Here is a 25138-nt window from a genome sequence, read left to right as displayed (position 1 = left end):
ACACGGAAATCACTCCTCCCAACCTAGGGTCACACAGTATGTATGTGTGTGTATATATACATACATACACACACACACCCCACTCACTTCCATGCCAGCCTATCTCTGAAGATGCCAGCCACAGTATTTTCAAACAGCATTTTATGCTCAGGATGCTTTGTAACCTGCTCTGCTACTGCTGATGTCTTTGCTAAACCTGGGAGTGGGGGAGAGGGAGAGACTAGAGAAGCCCATTCCAGGGCCAGGCTTTGGAGGTTTCCCCGCCCAGCGAAGGGGCTGAGCAGCCTGGCATCATCACATGCTCCAGGGCTGGAGGACTCCTCCTCCTCCATTGGAAGGAACTGGGGCTGCTCAACCTAGGCATTCACCAGCATCCAGGAGCCCAAGAAGCCGGGGAGAGGCGGAGGTGAGCTGGGAAGGGAAGGGAACTTTGCATCCCCTAAAAGGCACCAGGGATCCCCGCTCATCCCGGATGCTAAGCAGGGCCAGTCCTGGATAGCCCTCGGATGGGGGACCGCCGAGGAATCACCCCCCTCCTCAAGTCCTCTGGGAAGCAACCGGCAAAACCACTTCTGAATCTTCGAAGCTCCAAAACACACTGCAGAAATAATTCATTTTGAGGCCCTGGCTCAGTGCTAGGGGGAATCCTGGGAATTGTAGTTCCTTGTGGCACCAGAGCTCTCTCTCTGACAGAGAAGGCTCAATGTCTGACAAAACTACACTTCCCAGAATCCCCTAGTCCTGAGTCAGGGCAGTTAAAGCAGTCTCAAACCGGATTATTTCAGCAGTGTGTTTGGGAGCTTCCTTCCCTACGAAGGCCCTATGGAAACTCATGGCTTGAAGCTTTTGGCAGCTTAATGGAGGCCACTCTCCCTGCCTGCTCTGTGTGTTGTGTGTGTGTGTGTTGTGTGCCTTCTAGTTCTCTCATGGGGTTTTCTTGGCCAGATTGGTTCAGAAGGGGGGTTGCCATTGCCTTCCTCTGAGGAGGCTGGGAGAGTGTGACTTGCCAAAGGTCACCCAGTGGCTCCTATTGGCTGAGTCAGGATTCGAACTCAGGTCTCCAGAGTCATAGTCCAGCGCTCAAAGCACTAGGCCAGGCTGGCTCTGCTGCTGTTCCCTGGCTTCTCTGGGGCCAAGAGGGAAAGGACCAAAGGGGAGGCTTCTGGTCCAGCATCAGTGCCATGAAGGTGAGACGTGGCACAAGGGAGGGCACCGGGAGCCTCTTTGGGGCCAAGCCAGGGATGTGGGTCCCCAGTCCTCCTGACCCCTGGCCTCAGTGGCATCACTGACCACACCAGGTGACACCACTGCTCCTCAGACACCTACCTTTTGGTAGAAGGAGACCCTGGCATTCACCTGCTTCCCTTTAAAACGCATTAAGAGATGATGGAAGTGGGGTGAAGCTCAGTGGAAGGAGAAAGGAGAGGATCCAGAAGTTTTTAAAATTAAAATCTCAAATTTCAAAATTTTTAATTAAAAAAAACTAAATTAAAGTTTTATTTTTTTTAAATCCTTTTAATTTTTTTTAAAAAAAACCATCACATTTTAACCAAATTGTCACTACACATATGTAAATGCATTTAGGTTGTGCGTATGATATTGTAATCTGAAGGTATAATTTTAATTTTGCTAGTTGTTTTAAGTCACAGCTATTAGCAGTACGTACAGCAATATATGGGAATTACGATTTATGAGTAACGTTAGTGCATGAAAGCATTACTAAAGGTTCTATATGGTGTGAAGTGGGAGGAGGAGGTCAATGGAGGGGGTGATCCATGAGTTCCCGCATCAGGTGACACCAACCCTAGGGAGGCCACTGCGCCTTCAAGTCCTTTCTGACCTATCATAGGGTTTTCTTGACAAGGTTTGCTCAAGAAGGGGTTTTCCATGACCTGCTTTTAAGGATGAGAGAGTGTGTTTTGCCCAAAGTCACCCAGGGGGGTTTGTGTGGGTTTGCCTCACCAAACTACAAACTCCAGGACCCTATAGGACAGAGTCAGGTGGCTAAAATTAAAAAGTTAACTTCTATAAACTAAGGGTGCCTCCACACTGCAGAATTAAAGCATCTTGACACCACCTTAACTGCCATGGCAGAATCTTGGGATTTGTAGTCTGGGGAGGAATTCAGCCTGTTGGAGAGTTCTGGTGCCTCGTTGTTGATGTTGCCTGCCTTCAGAGAGAGGTTTGCCCTGGCCATCTTCTGGGGCTGAGAGAGTGAGATTTGCTCAAGGTCACCCCCAGGATTCGAACCCTAGTCTCCCAAAGTCCTAGAGGGAGCCCCATGCTGACAAGTTTCTTGAGAGGGAGTTTGCCATTGCCTTCCCCTGAGGCTGAGAGCATGTGACTTACCCAGTGGGTTTCATGGCCAAAATCAAACCCTGGACTTCAGAGTCAGAAGGCACAGTGGGGTTTCTTTTCCAATTAACTGCTATTAAGAGGAATCCTAGTAGCAATTGGAGTGTGGTGGGGTCTCCTTCCTTGGAGGTCTTTAAACAGAGGCTGGATGGCTATCTGTCAGGGATGCTTAGATTGTGATTTCCTGCATGGCAGGAGGTTGGACTGGATGGCCTTTGGGGTCTCTTCCAACTCTACAATTCTATGATTCTATGATTGGGAAAGAAACTACACTGTGCCTTCTTGCCACATTTGTTTTCTCTGCATGACCCCATATTAACACCACCAAAGAGAGGACCCAATTTCCTTTTCATCAGTGAATCTTTTTCTTACTCTTCTTCTCTTTCTCTTGCCTCCGTTCCCAGGATTGCCATGGTTTCATGTCTCGATGGCACATCTTTTCTCCCCTTAATATTTGCCATTTTAGCTTTTATATGATAAAAGCAAATATTCGTGCCCCTTCCCTACAGTTGTTTTTTTTTTCTTCCCAGGGACTGACAGCCAACTGCTCAGGGACCAGCACTGGTCCAGAGACCACCCATTTGAGTAGCACTATCTTACACCATGGCTGCTCTTCTGAAGAGCCTACTTGCTGCTTCAGAGAAGGCTGCCCGCATTGCCCAGCTGTGTCGCCAGGAGGAAGCACTCTTCAGCTTGCTCATTGAGGAGAAGCGAGGGGCAGAAAAGAACAAGAAGTTTGTGCAGGACTTCAAGACCTTGGCGGATGTGCTAATCCAAGAGGTCATCAAGCATGATGTGGGAAAGGAGGTACATGCTGGGCAAAGAGCCCTTGATCCCTGAAGGAAATGTCACAATGGGTTATCTAGCAATTCTGAGTCAAGGTTGGGGTGGCTGTTAGTGCAAGAGGAACAGTGCCCTCTGCCTCTTGGTGGTGATCGTATAATTCTCTTCCCCTTTTCCACTGACTAAATTGAGTGGATGCACCACTTGTCCAATGATGGGTGGTGAATTCCTTGTTAATTGGGCAGTGAATCTGCTTGGTTTTATTCTGAACTGTGATGATGCTATCCCATGGTGACAACCTCCAAATCCTCAAAGCAGGGGACAGCTCCTTTAAAGTTCAAACTAAAGCCCAGAGCCCAATCACCACCTCACTGACATGGCTGCCACCAGCCACCACTTATCACAGCATGCTTAGGATGTGGGACTGAGCTACACCTTGTGATGGAAAACAAGGGGCTTTACCAGCAATGGTTCCAACACCTGTGCACTTAGGACAGGGGTGGGGATGGTGTGGTTCTCCAAATGGTACTGGACTACATCTGCCAGCATCTCTAGCAAGCATTGCCAAGTGGTGATGGGCAATAGAAGATATTGTCACATTCCCCCTCAACAGACTGGGATGTTCCTTCATCCATAGAGTTGTACAGTGTGTTGCATGTATTCTAGGCTCTTCACACAATTATCTTAATAATCCTCAAAATAAGCCTGTACAATAACATCCAAAATCCACAAAACAGCAATATCTTTATTGGATCATCCAAAATGTATAAAATGCATGATGTATGCCTTCAGTGCTCCACTAGCTTATTCATTAGGCAAAAGTGTTAAAATCATACAGGAGAAAGAAAAATATGATGATGCTAGAGTCATAGACCTATATTTTGACAAGATGATTGTGTTATTGTTCTCAAAATAATATGTTCTCTGCTATGTAAGCAGAGGCCATTCCTCCCTTTCTTGGAGACAAAAAGTCTTAAAGTCTAGGAAATAAAAGTTAAACTCCATTAGCAACACAAAAAGGTATGTCCTTTGAGATCTGGGCTGCCTCTTTCCTTTATGAGGTTACCTTATTAGGCAGAGAACATTTAATTTCTCGAGAAGCCTCTACTGTTGCATTTGGAAAACTAACCCTGTGACTATGCCAGTAATTAACCCACATTTCAGGTGGGCTGGTGGGGATGGGTCAGGGCTAAAGCTGAAAGAGATACTGCCTTGCCAGAGATAATGTAATCATTCATGGTTGAAATGAGATTTGAAATGGTTAAGGGGGGGTATTCTGAGTCACACCTCCCTTGGTTGGCCTCAAGGAAGTGGCTGTGAATTTCCTCCCCCCCCCCCCCTCCTGTGCACACCCACACACTGGGGTTGGGGAAGAACTGAAGAACTGCAAAGCCAAGTAGTTTAAGTGAATGGAGGTGGTTACAGAAGTCAGGGTGGTATTTTACAGCAAGACCAGTTATTTGACTACTGCTGTATTAGGGCAAATATGCATATGCACACATCACACACAGGCCTATATTTAGGAGGGAACGGGTGGACCAGCAATCAACCCTCTGTCTGGTTTCTGGGGCTGCTGTCTGGCCACTAACATAAATATCCTTATCCCAAAGGCCTCCCTTGGTTTGAGACTCAGCCATTTTTATTGGTAAAGGGCTCTTTGGCTCATTCATTCCTGTGTCACCAGAGATTCTCTCTGAGAGTTTGCCTCCCCTCCTCTGCTCATCCTAGTGTGTATGTGAAGCTATTGCTTCCCGCAAGCTATTGAAGTACATAAAGGGAGATTATCCCTAAGAGCCTCTCTCGCAGGGCTGAGGACAGTTCAGAATCCTTGGTTGTCCTTTTGGACAGCAAAGATACAGGCAGAGACCATGGCCACCTTTGTATCCCACTGGAAATGATGAGCTTAAAAAGCTTTTTGCAGGCAGTCTTGGGGTGTGTATGGGTGGAGCTGTCTCCACTCTCAGACTCAATCTTGGCCTTTCAGCATTTGCTCACTTCAGAATGCAGGGAGTAGGGTGAGTCAGCTAGAGCTTCCTGGTTGAGGAATTTGGACTCATTAGTATGACAAAGTAACTTTCACTTTCTTCCTGTTCAGTTCAATTTCACTCTTCCTTCCTTCAATTTTTCCATTGTTTCTGCCACCAGTTCCCAGAGCTGCAAGATCATATTCTTGGTGAAGAGTCCAACAAATTTGAAAATGGCCTTGGTGAGTAATGATAGCCTTGAGCACTGAAAGGGAAGGAAAACTATGTCTGTCCTCTCCTGGATCCTTGATCTTCTCTCTCAACATTATCTCGCTGGATCAGTTATTGATTCTCGTGTCCTACAACTCAGCCTAAAACTCAAGCTTAATGCTTGAAACTGGTCCCTCTGCTCTATGAAGTTTGCCACTTCTCTCACTTCTAAGCTCTATTTCTTCAGTAAAAAACTCTTCTAAAAAAACTGACATTTCCTGTTCTGTTTGGATTTCTTGTTCCAGTGTATTTGCACTGGTATGTTACAGTTAATATAAAGGTACAAGAAGCTGAAAACATGAATAATAAAACAATGTACCCGTTATGGATATCTATGTTCTTCCCTCCATAACAAATCATGTGGGTTATTGAATGGGATAATGCTGATCTTTAAAAAGTGAGCAATCATATCCCATCAAAACAACATGGAGTAGAGAAATGGCTTAATGTAGTGACAAAGAGATTAGGGTGTAAAGGCCAAGGGGAATGGCGTTTACACCCTAATCCCTCACTCTTACCACCAACCTCCAAACTTCTGTCGAAGGAGATGCTTTGAGGAAGGGATCAGATTTTGATCTCAGGTTATGAGCAGGTTCATGATCTTACTTACTCAGGACTTACAATCAGTATGTTGTAATTTGAGAAAATGAATAAAAATGCTTGGGATCAGGCTGTTAATATCACTTGAAGTTGCAGTGCTGAAAATGAGTGCACATATGAAGATCTTTCTACTGCTGTCCATCATAGCATATCTGGGCTACTAACCATCACTGGTAAAAGAAGACACTGACTCCACCTGTGCCTCAACTGACAGTATTGGGTCTAAAACCTCTAGGCTGCAGATCTGTTCCTTATTCAGTCCACTGTTTAAGCCAGGCACCAATGCAGTACATCCACTGCCTTACTCTCTGCAGATGTGCATATGAAGTAGATATGTTAATTAGCATACTGAGGAGAACATACTCAAAAACTCCAGATGAACCCATTCAGTGGCTTTGTGTAGCTCTTAAATAGTATCCCTCAAGAGCCAGGTCTGAAATATTTCTCCCAGAAATGCCTGAAAACAATTTTTCATATGGTGTATGTTATAAAAAAAACACAAAGGCAATCATTGAATCCTTTTCCACAGAGGTAGACTCGCCAGACCAAATAGGGTTTTAGTCCAGCCTGCAGGTTACCAGTTGCCTATTTTTACCCTACAATTGAGGACATCATCTGTTTGCCCAGGCTGGAGTCTAAGGAAGAGCTGTCTAGTCTACTGAACTTTATGTGTCTTGTAGGGGAGACTGTGGTGGTCCAGGTTTGTCCCGCCCAAAAGGACACGGCTGCCTTGCTGCAAAAAATTCTGGATCGGAACCTGACAGCTGCCGAGCTGTTAGCTGCTGCTGTTCATCAGGAGGTAGTGCTTTCAGACCCAGTCCTGGATGATGTGGCTGTGACAATCTCCACAGAAAACATGGCTGTGTGGATTGACCCCATAGGTAAGTCACCTGGTGAGCAGAGCTGCTATACGAGGCACTAGAAAGTACCAGGAAATGTGGCTTCAGGTTGCAACATGGATGGGGAACATCTGACCTGGCATGGCAGTGGTGAGCTACCATGGGAGAGAGTTCAGTAACATCTAGAAAGCTACATGTTCCTCACTCCTGTCCCAGAGAATGCATTCTGAACCTGAAAACTCAGATTATATAAGAGAGGGGCTGTTTTTACATTAAATTAGATCATTGGTCTATAAAGTCCAGTATTGTCTGCTTTCATGGTAGCACTTCTATATCACAGTCAGATGTTTTCTCCCAACCTTGCTGCCTTAGTTTCCTATGGGTTTCTTCATGCATTGTATTTGTTTGCATGTTGCATTAGATAGGAATAGAGTATGACCCCCATATCCGTGGATTCAGTATCTACAGTTTCACTCATCCATGTCTGAAAAAAAAATGTTCTCTCTATGCATTTCTAGATCCCCTAGTGTGATTCTATGGTATGTGAGCCAGATGTCATTTGTCTAATTTAAAATAGTAGGGCTGGTTTCAGGTATCTATTGGGGGGGGGGGGGGGGGGGCTTGGAATGTAACCCCTGAAGATATGGGAGTCATACAATATATCTAAAATTTTAAGAATAATATTTAAATTGTGTTTTGAAAAAGTCTCAACCCTACAAATATAGCTGGTGAATGTAGTGAAAAGATGTTTGGAGAAGCATATCATACAAGTTCACTTGTCAGGGATTTGTGATTACTTGAAACCACATGTCAGTTGTGCATTCACTGGTCAGATGGTCCTTTCATTGGAGAGAATGACCATGGGTCTTCTATATCAGGGATGAGAACCATGTAGCCCTCCCTGTTATTACACTACAAGTTTCACCATTCCTCAGCATTGACTTTCGTGGCTAGGGCTGTTGGGAGGTGCAGTCCATAAACATGTGGAGGGCTGCACTCTTATCCCTACCACTCGTATTCTATATGCAAAGCAAATGCTCTAGCACTTTACTCTGGTTTTGCACGATTAGGAGCCTTGGGTACAAAGCTTTTCCCTTTTATCTTTGACTGATCCAATAGTGTGGGGTGGAGAATTAATGAAATCAATTCATCAGTGGCCTCCATATCACTTCTTGCTGACTGTGGGAAACTGCCTTGTACCAGATCCATTCACCTGCCTCTCTGCTCTAGTATTGTCTACTCTAACTGAAAGTGGCTTTCAGGCAGAGGTGTTTCCCATCATCCCTTGCCTTTTCTTTAAATTAAAGATGCCTAAGATTGACTCCAGGATTTTTTGTATGTGAGGTGTAAGCTCTACTAAGTCAAAGAACTTTAATCTCATGGGTTCTCTCTCTTTAGATTCCACCAATCAGTACATCCGTGGACGAGGCAATGTAATGCCAGTGGATGGTATCTTCCCATCTGGGCTTCGCTCAGCACTGGTGCTTATTGGAGTGTACAACCGTCATTCAGGAGAACCTGTCCTGGGCATCATCAATGAGCCCTTCTTCCACGAAGAGCTTCAAACACACAGGTAATGACAGCTGTTGTTGTGTGTGTGATCAAGTCATTTGCAACTTATGGTGACCCTAAGGCAAACCAATCATGGGGTTTTCTTGGCAGGATTTGTTCAGAGCAGGTTTGCCATTGCCTTCCCCTGAGGCTGGGAGAATGTGACTTGCCCAAGGTCACCCAGTGGGTTTCATGGCCAAGATGAGAATCAAACTCGTCTCCAGAGTCATAGTCCAGCACTCAAACCACTATGCCACACATCACAGGATTTCTCTCTTTTTTTCCACAAACACTTTGCAATGCACACAAGAGAGATTAGTTAGTTAGTTAGTTAGTTAGTTAGTTAGTTACATTTATTTATTTCATTTATATATGAGTGGGACCCAGGATGGCTCACAAGACAGGACAGGCTTTGCACATTCTGATTCAGGGCCAGCTCTGCCACTGGACAGAATGCATCAAGTGCTCAGGCAGGTATCAGTAGCAGCCACCCAGCCATTCCTCTTGAGTCCTCTGATTGTCTCCTGTTGTTGGAGGACAGAACAGTATGTGGGCCTCATGGCAAGACTTGTGCCCCTGAACTAACTTGTTGACCTCCAGAGTGATGGAGGACAATATCATGGTTGCTGAAAAATTATTTGTATATGTGGAGGGGGGCGGGGAGACTAACACTGTGTCCTTTACCTCAGGCAGTGAAATATCTTGGCCTGGCCCAAACCTTAATACTGTCAAATTTTCTATTTATTTATTAATTTATTTATTTTATATGCCACTTTTCTCCTGGATTAAAACCCATGGAAACTCACAGAAGGAAATAAATTAAAATCTACTAATGCAATTTTTAAAAACAATTAAAATAGTCACAATTAAAACAATATTTTAAAACTTGCAAAAATTAACAAATAAATAAAACACACAATTAAAAAAGGCTCCCTGGCACAATTACATATTAAAATCCTGCTTAGTTTTTGCTTGCCGGCAAAATGCAAGTAGGGAGGGGACCTCCCTAGCCTCCTGTGAATGGGAATTCAAGAGGGTGAGAGTAACCAGTGAGAAGGCACTCTCTCATGTCCTCACCAAGTGACCTTGTGATGATGCCTGACCAAGAGAAAGTTTGTTTTTAAGAAGTTGTTCCTTTCTCACCTGGGATTCTCTGAATTATCTCCTGCACTAGCACAGGGAGCCCATACAGACCAAATCCAGTCTCACCAAGTACATCAGAGCACACATTGGTGTTACATCCAAGAATGATATACTTTGCTACACACAAACAGTCCAGTTCTTAAACAGAAACTGTTTTAAAAAGCCCATGGACCTGGTCCCTGAACATGATTCTCATTTGCTACTCATTTCTTTATTCTCCTCCTCTCCTCCTGTTACCCAGGCTCCTTTTCCATGTTGGTTTTTTGGCTGCATCAAATGATGGGATGGCTCTGCCTCACATGGCTGATAGCAAGAATGGCAGCTCAGTTGCTATCCTATCCATTGATTACAGTTGGCTCTCCCATTCCCCCGGCTTGCCATCCACAGGCTGGAGCATCCTTAAAAGGCCTACCCCATTGTTCCCAATGGCAGCCCGTGCACATGGCTGTGCCAACACAGTCACATACCATTGAGAAGAATGGGACTTCAAGTCCCATAGATTTTGCTATCCATGGGGATGGGGGGGTCCAGAACTGAATCCCAGCAGATAGAAAGTGCCAACTGTATTAATTTCATGAATTGTGAGTATTTTTCAAAGTTTGGAAAAGAGACTGCTTTGGATTACAATTCCTGAAACCTCAAAGCAAGGGGGAGTCTGGTAGTCCAAAAAACTTTGCCAAAGCTTTGTTGCATTTCCTCAGAAGTATTCACTGACTGTTTTTCCCCCTCCTTTGCAGGTGGCAGAGCAAATATCACTGGGGCATCTCCTATGAAGGCACCAACTTGAGCTCTCTCAGCCAGCCCCTGCTACAACCTTCCCCCCGTGTGGTGCTAAGCAGCAATGAGAAACCAGCACTGCAGAAGACTCTGGCCCCTCTCTATGGAGAGCGGCTCTGCTTTGCCTCGGGGGCTGGATACAAGATGCTGTGCGTAGCTCTGGGCCTTGCAGATGCATACGTGCTCTCAGAAGGCAGCACCTTCAAATGGGACTCTTGTGGGCCCCATGCCATTTTGAGAGCCCTTGGCGGAGGCATTGTGGATCTTAGACAGGCCTTGCAGGCATGGCAGGCTGGACAACACAAACAGCTTCCTGAACTGACCTACAACAAACCAGTGGAGGGCTCTGTGGGTGCTGAGCGCTGGGCCAACCAAGGAGGTCTTGTGGCCTACGTCTACCAAGAGCACCTGGAGGCTGTGATGGTCACTCTCGTAGCAGCCATGGACACTTTCTGAAGCTTCTTCTCCGGGTGGGCATGAGTTGGTCAGGGCTCCTCATCTCTGCATGAAGGGGAAGAAACCAAACACCAGGCAAGGAACTTTATGACTCCAAATTCCTTAGATCCCACAGGACCAATTCATTCTATTTATGGATAGAGATGAGATGTCACCATGGGGTAGTGGTTGGCATGAACCAAATGCCTGTGCCATTTGCCTTTTCTGTGCTGTTGGAAACAGTGAAAACATTGCTTCCAATGCAGGCTAGGCAGTGAGATGGAATTTCAGTTGCCCAACCATCTTTGTTGATATATTAGTCCTCTTGTGTGTGAGTAATACACATTATGAATAACAGAGGAAGGATGCACTGGTACTATTACAGGATTTCCATTAATATTTACTTTAGCCCTCACTGTCTCTAGAATCTTGACAGTATGCTACTATTCCAATTTCATATTATATGAAATTCATTTTACACCGTTTGCTAAAGAAGCAAAGTTTCTGTGGTGCTTTTGCCTTCTATGCTGTGACACACAGTAACTGGATTATGTAGCTTTTTTCTTTTAGAGGTTCATAAATGGATAGACCTGCTTTGTGCTAGAAAGAAAGACTAGATGGCTTTTAGGTCCTTTCCTCTATGTAGGGAGTATCTAAACCACAGCTCTATTTAGCTGGTTTAAGACCTCCTTTCTAACAGGAAACCCTGGAGATGGTATTTCTTCATTGTTATTATTTGTTTGTTTATATTCTGCCTTTTTCCCAATCCTGGGACTCAAGGCAGCTTGCAAAAATTAAGTCAAATACAGATTAAAGTAAATGCAGGTATATCAATAAACATATAAAAGTTATTTTTTAAAATGTAATTAAGGAGAATTAAGCTAACTACAATGGAATTAAAAGTATTTAAAACTTAATGAAGAAGATAAAAATCAACAAATCAGCACACCATTAGAATCCCATTTAGGTCAACTCCTAAATGTCTGTTGGAATACAACAGTTTTCACTTGCTGGCAGAAGGACAGAAGAAAGGAGTTTTCTCCTAGAGAAGGAGTCCCAAACCTGGGAGCAGTCACCAAGCTGCCCTTTCCATTGTTCCCACTACATGTCCCTGGGAAGGTAAGTAGGACTGAGGGAATGGCCTCCCTCAAAGATCTTAAGAGTACTGACAAGCTTATATAGGAAGATACTGTCATCCAAATAGCCTGATCTCCAACCATATAGATAGGTTCTTGGGTGGAGCACTAGGCTAATAGAAAATCCCTGAGGACTCTTTGGAACAAAAGAAATATAAATATACTGTGTGAATGTGTACTGTGATTCTGGACATATGGTTCCAGAAAATTGCAATCTTACAGTTGATCTTTTGCAATTCTTTATTTCTGGAGTTATATGCAGATTAATTAGAGCAGATTCCTGGAGAGCACTGTATTCTTTTTAAAGCAGCCCTTGTGGTTTCGAAATATATCTTCAAAACAGGCAAGCAGCATCAGGAAAAGCATTCCATTAGGAGGGACAAAGCCATAATCTGTCCAGCTTTTGTCCCCATGGGTCGGTAATTATCATGACTCCAATTTTCTTCTCTTGGAAACTTCTGAGAGCTCCGTGGACTGCCAAAATTGCAAAATAAATGAATAAATAACCACTTCTGGTTTTGCAAAGCAGGGGGGTTATATTAATTTCTGCAATCTATTTAAAAGGTCAGCAGAGGCTATTCACCCCTTTTTGGCCACAGATGGGGTTGTCTAGGGAGTCTAGAATGACAATATCATTAAGCATGTCACATTAAGCATCAACCATAACTGCATGGAGTATGCCATTAGAATAAAAAAAATACCAAGGGCCCTTTTACATTACAGAATTATAGTATTGTAGCTCTACTTGAACTGCAATGGTTCCGTCCTATGAAATTTTGGGATTTGCAGTTGGGGAATAATAATAATAAAAATTAATAAAATTTATTTATATCCTGCCTCATCTGCACTCAGGAAATTGGAGCAGCAATAGAATGGAACTTAGGATTCTCAGGCAGAGAACTCCAGTGCTTTCCCAGACTACAAATGTCAGGATCCCACAGGATGCTCCCATGGAAGTTAAAGAGTAATCATAGTGGTACTGTATAATAATATAGTGTTGAAAGGATCCCAAGTCTAACAAATCAGGGAAAATTATATATACAACATTTTCAAGGCAGTGCTCTTCCCCTGAGATTCCTCATCCTGAGGACTGGAGAAGAAGCTCCAGTCTTGAGATTCTAATTTAAAGATGAAGAATTGTAAGAAAAGGGTAAAGAAGCAATCTGGACATTACCCATTCACAGTGAGCCCCTGAACAGAAGACTCAGCAGACACCCAAACCACTAAACCACAGTCTTCCCCACTTGAGTAAGATGCATTGTAATTCTGTTCAAATTATTAAAACTCATTTCTAATTTTCCATCTGTATACATAAATGTTGTTGTTGTTGTTGTTGTTGTGAGCCTTCAAATAATTTCTGACTTATACTTGCAACCCTAAGGTCATTATGGGGTTTTCCTGGCAGAATTTGTTTGGAGGGGTTTGCCCTTGCCTTCCTCTAAGGCTGAGAGAGTATGACTTGTCCAAGGTCACCTAAAGGAGAGACTTGAACCCTGGTTTCCTAGAGTCCTAATCCAACACTCAAGCTACTAAACCACAGTGCTGGCTCTGACATATACAAGAATGAGCATATGCAATATCACACAAATTTGTGCTCTTTTTTGATGTGTAAATGGCCACCTTTCTTGGACCTCTAACGAAAGGGGAGTCACATAGCAGGCTGGTAGGATATATTTGAAGTTTTGGGTTTGCGGGAAGGCTAGAGCTGCTGCTAAACCCTTCCCCACAAATTACCATAAGAATTGGATGCTTCTTCAACTAGGTGTTCTAGTGGTTAGATCAGAACCAGGGAGAGAGGGAGACCCACATGGACACCCCAACTCAGTTATGGGGTGAAGCTCCACATAGGGCCCTTGGTAATAATAATAATAATAAATAATAATAATTTATTTATACCCCGCCTCTCCAATTAGATCGAGGCGGCTGACAACATTAAAAGAACATTAAAATACAATAAAACACAATATCCCACAAACCCACCAATTGCAATAAAAACAATACAATTAAATTATTAAAATAAATTATTAAAAGAAAGCAGGCAGTCGATGGGAGGAGACCAAGATGCTAATCTGGGAAGGCCTGCTGGAAGATATCCATCTTGACTGCTTTTTTAAAGCAGTCTAGATTAGCAATATTCCAAATCTCTTCCACAGGCCATACCATAACTTGAGAACGGCAAAGGAGAAGGTCCTCCGGGTAACTGCAGCCAGCCAAGTTTGTGATGGTTGTAGTAAATTTTTCCCAGAGGACCTGAGTGTGCAGGGCAGATTGTATGTTACCCCTAACTGTGTCCTTAGAAACTATTTTTAAAATTTGGGGCTGATTTTGAGGCAATATTTTCTCTTAAAATCCAGAAAAAAGCCACTCAAATGGCCTGCAAATGCAATACTTTGTTTCCAACAACCCTCCAGAACTCCCCAAACCCACAAAAATCCCTACAAAAGGGGAAAAAAGTTCAAACATTGGCCAAAAGGGCAGGCAGAAGTGAAGCTGTGTTACTTTCAGCACTGAAAGATGCTTTTTCAACATAAAATAAGGAATGGGTAGATTCAAATATTTGAGATAAGAACATGAAAGTGCAGTTGTTCAACTTTATGCATTTCATAAAATGTCCATAAATATGAGTTGCCTTGGGGCACAATATGTACTTTTTAAAAGTCTTGTTTTTTATTTGTGTTTTTTATAGTAGTATTATAACAATAACATGTACCTAAAATTGGAATTGCATAGAATATTTGCTGGTTTTATTTTGTTTTCAATCAGTATATCTGGAATACAGTTTTAAATATAACATAATATGCTGACTAATAAACGATATATTTGGAAAACTACTGTAAATGCCAGTTTTTTGTCTGTTATGGAAATTTATCTACAGTAGTTTTTTGTGGTTTTTTTCGGGCTATGTTTAGGAAAAGTTTATTCCTGACGTTTCGCCAGCATCTATGGCTGGCAAAAAACTGTGGATGCCGGCCGTGAAAGCCTTCAGCTTCACATTACCTACAATAATTTTTTTCTACATTTTCATAACGTTCTCAAAGGAATTTTACAACCATCACCGAACCAAATATAAATGTAATGTTTTAAATAATAGGATGGCAAACTAAAACTACAATAGCCACGTTATCTAAGAAATATGGGGATTTAGCCCCAAAAGTAACATTCCCATGTCTTGGTTTAGTGTACAGTTTGAGGCAACCCTTGGAAATGTTATTTTTTGGACAATAGCACCCAGGATTTTCCAGCATGTATGGTTACAATGCAAACATATACATGTCCACTCAGATGTAAATGCTTTTGTGTTTAGTGAAACTAGGGCTGCATCTGCACTAAAAAAAATTAAAGCAGGTTTACGCTGTTTAAAATGACTCAATGCTATATAATTCTGGGATTTGTAGTTAGCGGTCTCTGTCAGAGCTCTGGTGCCACAACAAATTACAAATCCCAGGATTCCATAATATGGAGCCATGCCAGTTAAAGCAGTGTCAGACTGCATTAATTCGGCAGTGTGGCAGCAGCATTCCCAGGTAGATGTGCAAAGAATATTGGTCTTTGCAGCTTGATTCCAAACATAACTGAACAGACAATGCCAATGGAAAGGAACAGGCAGTGTCCAGTGCTATACGACCTTGACAATGACCTTCAAAGTCTCTTTCCATTCTTGGAGAAAAGCACTCTGGCATTGTGCCTAGTTTTCTAAAAATGCCAAGGACAGTAGAAGTAGATGCTGACTTTGTGCCTGGCTTACTAACAACAATCACCCTCTCTGAGCAAAAGAAACAGGATTGTTTGGAACCCTTACGTTAGGTCACTTATTTCCTATTCTGAATTCCTGCTAATCTACACTAATGCCACCAGATGGAGCAATGGCTCTTACAATGCTGATACCTTATTGCCATCTGGGTAGCTTTCACCCATGATGACTGAGTGTTTAATAATATGAAAAGCCCAGCCAGCCTGTTTCTTTTTTTAACTTGATGTATTTTCTCTTTAAACTGTGAGGCTAGTAACAAAAAAGTGGGTATAGTTTTTTTGTGGGTTTTTTGGGCTATGCGGCCATGTTCAAGAAGAGTTTATTCCTGATGTTTCGCCAGCATCTGTGGCTGGCATCTGGTGAAACATCAGGAATAAACTCATCTCGAACATGGCAACATAGCCCGAAAAACCCATAAAAAACTATGGATGCCGGCTATGAAAGCCTTTGACTTCACAAAAAGGTGGGTGTCATCAGATCTGTCATAAGTTTCCTTTACAAAAAAGAGAACAGAACTTCTATAGAAACACACTTATGGATAGCATGATAAGGGACAACTTGGGTTTTATTTCTTTTCCTGCTAATGATGTTGGGGAAATTGTATGTATGCCATGCAAGCACACAATTCAGCATTGACATTATTTAGTTCCTGATACTCTTCTTTTCTTTTTCTTTGAAATATATTTTACAAAACGGGATGTTTGCTCCTCGTGGCTCTGGAGACTGTCCATATGTCACAAATCATAAGAGGTTCTGTTCTTCAATCGAAAAGATCTTGGAACAATGTACATGTGATCTATAAAATCAAGGTGCTGATCTGAATGGCATGGCACAAAAGGAAAGGGGGATGGGAAGGGAAGGGAAGAGGAAAAGGCAAACTCATGTATCTGTTTTTATTTAACAGCAGCTATTATTGTAATCAGCAGCTATGCTGGAAGCCATTCTGGGAGAAATGAAGCTGCATCCCTTTCGTGCTGCTACACAATTATAGCACTATGATTCTACTTTAACTGGAATCCTGAAACTTGTAATTTAGCTTGAAGCACCAGAGAATTGTAAGTACTCCTCCCTGAACTGTAAATCCTAGGATTCCATAAAATGGAACTAAGGTAGTTGTGTATTGTAGGGCCCCGTCTCTACACAGAGTCCATAGAAAGGCCCTGATCCCAACCTCACCCGCTTCTGTAGCTAAATATGGCTTGAATAGGGAGGAAGATTCAGAACATTCAGAACAGATTTGTATCTATCTACAAACACACCCTTTGGGATACTACTTTTTAAAAAGGGGAGGACAAAAATAACACAAGCACATGTTGACTATAGGGTTGCATGAGAAGGTTGAAGTTCTTCTAATAATTCTGTCTAAACTCTCCCCCCCCCCCCCCATATAATTTGGGGGAAATTACAGTGGATTTGTTTGTTTAGGGGTTTAATCACTCTTTAAATATGCCCAGAGCAGTTTAAACATTTGATGATTACAAAGTTTTCTGTTCTGAATCATATATACAGTGGTAACTGTAATCTAAATTAGAGATTGCGAGAACCATTTTTGGTAGCAAATCAAGACTCTTTGAAGATTTCTGTGAGTGGTGTCATTAATACAACCTTTTTATTCAAAAGTATTACTGTATGTAGATGTCTGTATGTAAAAGGTAAAGGTAGTCCCTTGGCATGAATGTCTAGTCGTAACTGACTGTAGGGGGCAGTGCTCATCTCCATTACTAAGGACTTTATCACACGGGAGGAATTTCTCTTAATTTCGAATGAAAAGAAAGTGGGGCCAGAATGCATTCATGTAAATTCGCTAGTCCAGGGGCCCTGGTGGCGCAGTGGTTAAATGCCTGTACTGCAGCCATTCACTCAAAACCACAAGGTTGCGAGTTCAAGACCAGCAAAAGGGCCCAAGCTCGACTCAGGCTTGCATCCTTCCGAGGAGGGAGCTAAAATGAGTACCCAGACTGTTGGGGGCAAATTAGCTTACTTGCTGTTCACCGCTATGATCTTTGGAATAGCGGTATATAAATAAAACAAATTATTATTATTATTAAATTATTAATTATTAATTATTTGAATTCGAATTGCTTTTGAACTGGCTTCCCATTGCCCGAAATTGCACGTGATCACCTCTCACGCAATAACGTGAAACCCCATGATTGCGCTCGGACTGACTTCCCATTGCCCAAAATTGTGTGTGGTAGTCTATCACGCAATAACATTAAACCCCATGATTGCGTTCAGATTGCCATTGGATTATACTTCCAATTTCCCTTGTCTGATAACGCCCTAAGCCAAAGAACCAGCATTGTCCAAGGACTACTCTGGTGGTCATGTGGCCAGCATGACTGCACCGAATGCTGTTACCTTTCCATCGGAATGGCACCTATTTATCTGCTTGCCTTTGCATGCTTTTGAAGTGCTAAGTTGGCAGAAGCTGGGACTAGTGATGGGAGCTCCCCCAATCATGCGGCAATTGGGGCTCCAAACTGCCAACCTTCTAATCTTCCGATCATCAGAATTGGCGTCTTAACCACTAAGCCACCGCTTTCCTAATTGTATGTATGTAGTGGGGGATTAAAAGAGTTAAGACAAGATAGCCTCGATTGTCAGCTATGTTTTCAAATGCTCATTTGTTCATCACAAGGTAGCTGCTCAGCAAAGGAAGGGCCGGATGCCTGCTCACATCTACTCAGTGAACAGTCATACTTCTAACAAGATTGGCTTAAGATAAAATCTAATGAAGTAATTTACAAAGAGGATGTGGAAAAGATCTTCCTACTGCTAAGAAGTACATGAAAATGTGCATCTATGCAGAATCAGAGGATGAGAAAAGTGACCGAACTAAATTCAGTTTTCAGCCTAACTCTAAGCAGAGTTAGACTGCCTTAAACTCATCAGTTTCAATGCAGTTGCATAAGAAAAAACAGGCTCCCTGTGGAGTGAAAGATGGGCAAAATAAAGCAACTTCCAGTCACTTTGAAGGCAGGGGACTAACCTTGAAACTAGGAGGAAAGTGAAATGAAGCTGCGTTCCAGCGCTAGAAACCAGAGCAAAAAGAACTCGGGATACACTGACTTAGCACAGAAAATATGCACCTTCATGCCTGCATATAAACAGCCTGCTACCACTGTGGGGCTGTGACAAAACATAAAAGTGAAAGTGCAACAACTTCAATGTATTTATTTTCCTTTTCCTTTTTATTTATTTTCGTTTGCTTTTATTTTTATTCAGTTTATTTTTATTTTATTTTTTATTTTCATTTTCATTTAATTTTTTAGTTTTATTCTTATTTTATTTTGATTTATTTTAATTTTATTTTAGTTCATTTTTATTTCATTTTTTTATTTATTCTTATTTTGATTTTGAATTTATTTTTATATTATCATTATCATTATTATTATTATTCTGTGCTATTTTTATTTTCCATTTATTTTTTACTAATTATATTTCATTTTCATTATTTATTTTTAATTTTTTAATTTTTATTTTTAGGAGCAAAAATAAATCCAGGCTTAAATCCAATCCTGCCCAAGTCCCAGAGACTCCCTCCACTGCAATCCAAAATTGAAGCGGAAAAGGTTCACTCCTTTTTGGGCCAGGTTTGGGTGCCCAAGATGCATGGAAGCTGACTTTTTCTTCTCACCTGTTTGGGCCCTAAGTTAAATGAAAATAAAAATGTAAATAAAATTAAAATTAAAATGAAACCAATAAAAACAAAATAAAAAATAATTAAAAATAAAATTAAGAAGAAACTAAAAATAAAAATAAAATAAAAGGAAATTTAGGGCTGAAATAAATGGCCTGGATGGGGCAGTGTGAAGCCGCCGCACCTGAAGACAGATTGGGATCGTGGCAGCCACACACTGCAGCCCTGATCCACTAAACCGCTCTTTTTTCAGCTGCGGAAAAGCCACCTTTAACAGCTCTTCCACAGCCCCACGGCAGCTTCCTGGCATGTTAGGAGCTTGCATCATTTAACTGCTATGCCCCCACGATGCCTGGATACTGGCCCACATATGGGCAGCTGGGCAGCTGAAAGCTGGCTTCTGGGCAGGTTCAGAGCATCCAGCGTCAAAACGCAATACTCTAAAGCCACCCGGACAGCAGCGCAAAGGGGGCAGTATGTTTTGCCCCTACATTAAATGAAAAACAGAATCAATAATAATAATAATAATAATACTGTTTATTTATAGCCCGCTTTTCCAGAGAGAGATCAAAGTGGGTTACAACAAGGGTACAAAAACATCGTACAATTTACAACAGTATCAACATCATAAAATATCATAAAAATACAACAATAATAAAAACAGGATAAAATTACAACATTAAAACCACAACAAAAACAAGCTTGACAGTGCAATGTGATGGGGAGAGAACAGATGTCACAACGCATGGGGGAAAGCCTGTTGGAAGAGGTAGGTCTTCAGCTTTTTCCTAAACAGGTCAAGGGAGGTAACAGAGCGGAGCTTGTCAGGAAGAGAGTTCCAGATGTGAGGGGCCGAGACAGAAAAGGCCCTTTGAGAAGATGAGGTGTATCTTGTCTTGGGAACCCTTAGCAATTGCTTCCCAACCGATCTGAGAGTGCGGGGCGGATTGTATGGGGAGAGGCGGTCCTCCAAGTACCCTGGGCCCAAGCCATTTAGGGCTTTATAGGTGATAACCAACACCTTGTATTGCGCCCAGAAGCAAATGGGCAGCCAATGTAGATCTTGTAAGACAGGTGTTATGTGGCTGGTCCTGGAGCATCCAGTGACCAACCTCGCTGCCATGTTCTGAACTAATTGAAGCTTCCGGGTTTGGTACGAGGGTTGTCCCATGTAGAGCGCATTGCAGAAATCCAGCCGAGAGGTTACCAGAGCATGTACCACCGTTTCAAGGTCTCCCTGGCCCAGGTAGGGTCACAGCTGGCATATCCGCCGAAGCTGATAGCAAGTGCTCCTGACTGTCGCATCCACCTGAGATGTGAGGTGAAGCGACGAGTCCAGAAGCACCTCCAGACTGCGAACAGAGTCCTTCAAGGGGAGCGTGACCCCATTCAGGACAGGTGGAGAAATTTCCTTTCCTGGACCAGGAGAACCTATCATGAGTACTTCCGTTTTCTCTGGATTCAAACTGAGTCTGTTTTCCCTCATCCAGCCCATTACTGACTCCAGACAGGCGTCTAGAGGAGAGATGCCATCCCTGGTCACTGCATCAGTCGGAGACACAGAGAAACATATTTGGGTGTCATCAGCGTACGGATAACATCCGTGTCTCCGGATAATCTCTCCCAGCAGTTTCATGTAAATGTTGAATAGCATGGGGGACAGAATGGCTCCTTGAGGGACACCATATGTAAGTGCCCTCTTATCGGAGCACACGTCCCCCAGCTGCACCATCTGGAATCTGCCCGAGAGGTAGGAACGGAACCACTGGAGCGCAGTGCCCCCGATGCCTAACTCCCTCAGGCATTCCAGAAGGATACCATGGTCAATGGTATCGGAAGCCGCTGAGATGTCCAAAAGCAAGATGAAATAAAAATGAAATAAAAACAAAATCCAAAATTAAATATAAAATAATTAATTTAAAATGAAATGAAATGTAAAATGTAAAATATATCACAATGAAATGAAATGAAAATGAAATGAATTAAAATTAAATAAAATAAAAATTGAAATAATAAATAAATAAATAATAAAATTAAATATAAAATATTATATAAAGTAAAAAATTCAGTAAAATAAAATAAAATATAAATTATAAAATAAAATAGAAAATAAATATTTTATTATTATATTTTATAAATATATAAAATAAAATTTAATGAAATTTAATTTTTAAAATATATTTATTTTTGTTTTTTATTTTATATTGCCTCTTATGTAATTTGATTTCATTTTTTTTATGTTATTTATTATTTATTTTATTCCATATTTTATTTTATTATTTTATTTATTTATTTGCTTTACCTTTTACTGTATATTTCATCTTTATTTTTTATTATTTTTGTTTCATTTTTTGTTTTTGTTTTTACTTTTTTAGATTTTATTTTGTATATTTCATTTAATTGATATTTGTATTTATATTTTATTCGTATTTATTTTATTTCCATTCATGTTATTATATTTCATTTTGATTTATTTTAATTTTACTTGTACATAATTTACATTTTAATTCTCAATTTTGTTTTATTCAATTTCTATTTTATTTATATTATTTTTATGTGATTTTTATTTTTTATTTCTTTTATTTTTATGTAATTTTTATTTTTATTTTGGATTTTTTATTTTTTACTGTCTTTTTAATTTAATTTAATCTTTATTTTATTTTCGATGCTTGTTTCATTTTTCATTTTATTTTATTTTTCATATTTCACTTTGTTTTGCTTTTTATTTTAATAAATTATTTATTTTATTTTTATATTTTATGTTTTGTTTTATTTTAAATTTTAGTCTATATTATTTTCTTTTTAATTGACTTTTTGTTTTTATTTTATATTTCTTTTTTTGTTTTGAATGGTTTTTATTTCATTTTAATTTTAATTTAATTTTATTTTTATTAAATATTAAAATATTCTTAATTTTTAATTTTTAAAAAAGAATTTTATTTTTTATTTTTTTAAAAACATCACCTTTTCCCAAATTTTCACTTTAAGCACATGAAACTATGTACTGTATATGTAAATACATGTAGGTTGTGTGTATTGTAATTTAAAAGACATCATTTTAATTGTGCCAGGTGTTTATGTCACAATGACATTCAGGGATATAAACAGGAATTTAGGAGTAACACGAGTACAAAAAATATTACTAAGGATTCTGTATAGTGTGCTACAGGAGGAGGCCAATGGGGGAAAGATACTGCGAGTCGCCGCACCGGGCAGTGCCAATGCTTGTGACGCCACTGCCTACAGAATCCTGGGATTTGTCATTTCGTGGGGCACCGGAGCTCTCTGGCAGACCAGGCTGAATACCTCACAAAACTACAAATCCCAGGATTTTGTAGGATAGAGTGATGGCAGTCAAAGTGGTGTCAAACTGCTTTAATTCTGCAGTGTTGCTACACCTAAAGATGTTGAGGTTCAAGGTTGTTTTGGAAACTCTTCTGCCTTTGATTCTCTCTCCTTACATGTTTTACTGTCTGTCTGTAGTAGTGGGAAGAAACTATATAATCGGAGATACACTACACTTTATTGCCTGTATTGTTCATCTGTTCTACGCTGGAGTGTCTTGGCTTGAATGAAACCCAGTTAAGACAAAGCAGAAGAAACACCACAAATATCCCAGTAGTTAGAACTATCTGATGTTTACGAAACATTGTCTACAGGAGATAAGACTCCAAACCCTTGGGAAGTCAGCTCCAGGGAAGTGTATTTGAGTAAGCGGCAAGCAAGGGGAATGTGGCACAACAGCTGATGGGTGCAGGGACTGGGAAAGAGGGGGCAATGTAACCAGAGTTGCATAGAAGATAAAGCCAGCTCTGCTGGTCTGATAAAAGGAAAATGGTTACTAACACAATTGTTATTTCACAGTCACTCTGCTCTTGAACTTGCAGCCTAAGGAATCCATCTCACCAGAGTTCAAAAATATCAGCCAAAAGGAGATCAGCATTTTGTTTGAATCTACAGTGCTGTGTAAATCTACAGCGCTAAATAAATAAATAAATAAATAAATAAATAAATAATGATGATGATGATGATGATGCCATGGGTGCATATACACACTTCAGAAATAATGCAGTTTGACACCACTTTAACCACTATGGTTCCATATTCCTACAGCATCCTGGGACTTGTCACTTTGTGAGGCACTGGCACTTTTGGGGAGAGGAGGCTAAAGACCTTGTAAAACTACAAATCCTAAGATTCCATAGGATGGAGCCACAACGCTTAAAGTGGTGCCAAACTGCATTATCTCTACAGTGTCAAGGCCCTTGGAGAAGAGGTGTTGCTACTATAGAAAGGTGCACACAGCACTGAACAAGAATATATTTTTGCCATGGCTTGTTTTGATCATTAAAAACAAAAACACTACTCCACTCTTGGAAGAATTGCATTTTAAGCTTTGGAGTCCACCCCCAATACAAAACCCAACATAGAAGGGGAGATGCTCTAACTTGGCGTTTGCAGTGCTACACAAAGTGGCAATCCCTGGATTGGTGCCAGTCTGCAAGCCATTGGCTTCTCATCTACAGAGAGTTTCCAGGAAAGAAAGAAGACCAACCCCCCCCCACCTTTTTAGCTAATGAACCCAATATGTGACTGGTTTCTGGATCGTTAGGGGGAAATGTAGTGCTCTCCCACACCAGACAGACACTGAGAACGCAGTGTCCTGACTCAAAGCCAAATGAAAACTGTAGGAGTATGGAGCAAATAAAACACATCTACATCTCTAGATCAGTTGGAGAGGTATTCCTAAAACCTCTGTAGGCCAGTCTATATCACGAATCATGCAGGAATACCTTAAACCTCTGGGACAAAGGCAAGTACGGTTTACCATTAAGAAGGATCAAAATGTGCCAAGGAGAAAGAAGGTTTAAAGGGACATTAAAAGCATGATATAGTCTGTGGATGGTTCTACGTACTTTAGGCCTATTTCCCCCTTAGATTGGTGGATGAAGATTCAGTGTTCTGTAGGCAGTGATTACTTTCCTTAACCTAAACTAGACATGATCATACTGAAACCTAATCAGAAACTGAACCAACGGCCCGTGAAATGGCCTCTGTGAGCAATGCTAGCAATGCTCTGCTTTTGGCGTAATACATTTCAGCCTAGAACTCAGCGCATTCTGGCCAGTTTTGAAGCTATTTGGTATCATTTATAACTGCGCTTGGAGCTGGGTTATTCGGTTGGCTCCAAGGTGCTGGGCTTTTCTCCTGTGCTCCATCTCTGTTTCTTAAACAGGTTCATTTAAGTCATGCGTCCTCCTCCCAGATGTGTGGATTGCAGCTCCCATCAGCCCCAGCCAACTGGGGAATACTGGGAGCTGCAGTCCAACAGCACCAAGAGGGCCACATGATCCCCACCCCCAGATTAACTATTTACTTAGCCTTATCACTGGCTACAAGAAAAATCTAGGAGAAAGAGGGAGGGAGGGAGGGAGGGAGGGAAGGGGGTCCAAACACACTGCAGAAATAATCCAGTTTGAGACAGCTTTAACTGCCTTGGCTCAGTGCTAGGGAATACTGGGAATTGTAGTTTATTGTGGCACCAGAGCTCTCTGACAGAGAAGGCTAAATGTCCCACAAAACTAGTTCCTAGACTTGCCTAGCATTGAGCCAGGGCAGTTAAAGCGGTCTCAAAGTGGATCATTTCTGCAGTGTGGATTGAATGGTGGAGCCTCGACCCGTTACCCTGCCTCTGTGGCTGTATGTTTAACATGCAAACTCCGCCGCCCAATCAGAGCCGGAGGGCGTGGCCTGGCTTCCTTTCTCGCTCCACCCTCAAAAGAGGCAACGAATGCTCCTTGTCTCCCGATTGGAGGAGAGGGAGGCTCTATGGGCGGAGCCAAGGGGGAAATGAAAGCAGCGGCGTTCCGTGTCCCCTTGGCCCCGCCCAC

The 25138-nt window shown here is 41.5% G+C and overlaps 1 protein-coding gene across 2 annotated transcripts; it reads left to right on the top strand.

Moving 5' to 3' along the window:
- The first annotated feature begins 335 nt into the window (after positions 1 to 335).
- Positions 336 to 14681, top strand: LOC149322555 (inositol polyphosphate 1-phosphatase-like). Of its 2 annotated transcripts, none has more exons than XM_089479688.1 (6): positions 336 to 406; positions 2886 to 3162; positions 5284 to 5344; positions 6653 to 6853; positions 8210 to 8384; positions 10243 to 14681. In XM_089479688.1, exons 2-6 carry the CDS (start codon positions 2959 to 2961, stop codon positions 10736 to 10738), a joined length of 1137 nt encoding a protein of 378 aa, XP_089335814.1. In that variant the 5' UTR covers positions 336 to 406; positions 2886 to 2958; the 3' UTR covers positions 10739 to 14681. The 2 variants fall into 2 exon arrangements, with proteins under 2 accessions (XP_089335814.1, XP_089335821.1); XM_089479695.1 differs by lacking the exon at positions 336 to 406 and adding an exon at positions 1149 to 1187.
- Positions 14682 to 25138: the final 10457 nt, after the last annotated feature.

This window comes from Sceloporus occidentalis, unplaced genomic scaffold (assembly GCF_023333645.1).
Source record: "Sceloporus occidentalis isolate IW3139 unplaced genomic scaffold, rSceOcc1.0.p SCAF_1, whole genome shotgun sequence".
Taxonomy (NCBI): Eukaryota; Metazoa; Chordata; class Lepidosauria; order Squamata; family Phrynosomatidae; genus Sceloporus; species Sceloporus occidentalis.
The sequence above is the reverse complement of the archived record's forward strand: the minus strand, read 5'-3'. Positions and strand labels throughout refer to the sequence as shown.

Coding starts and splice junctions, on each gene's coding strand:
- LOC149322555 (XM_089479688.1), top strand. CDS start 2,959: ATGGCTGCTCTTCTGAAGAGCCTACTTGCTGCTTCAGAGAAGGCTGCC. Junction 6,854..8,209: donor TGTGTGGATTGACCCCATAG/GTAAGTCACCTG, acceptor CTCTCTCTTTAG/ATTCCACCAATCAGTACATC. Junction 8,385..10,242: donor GAAGAGCTTCAAACACACAG/GTAATGACAGCT, acceptor CCTCCTTTGCAG/GTGGCAGAGCAAATATCACT.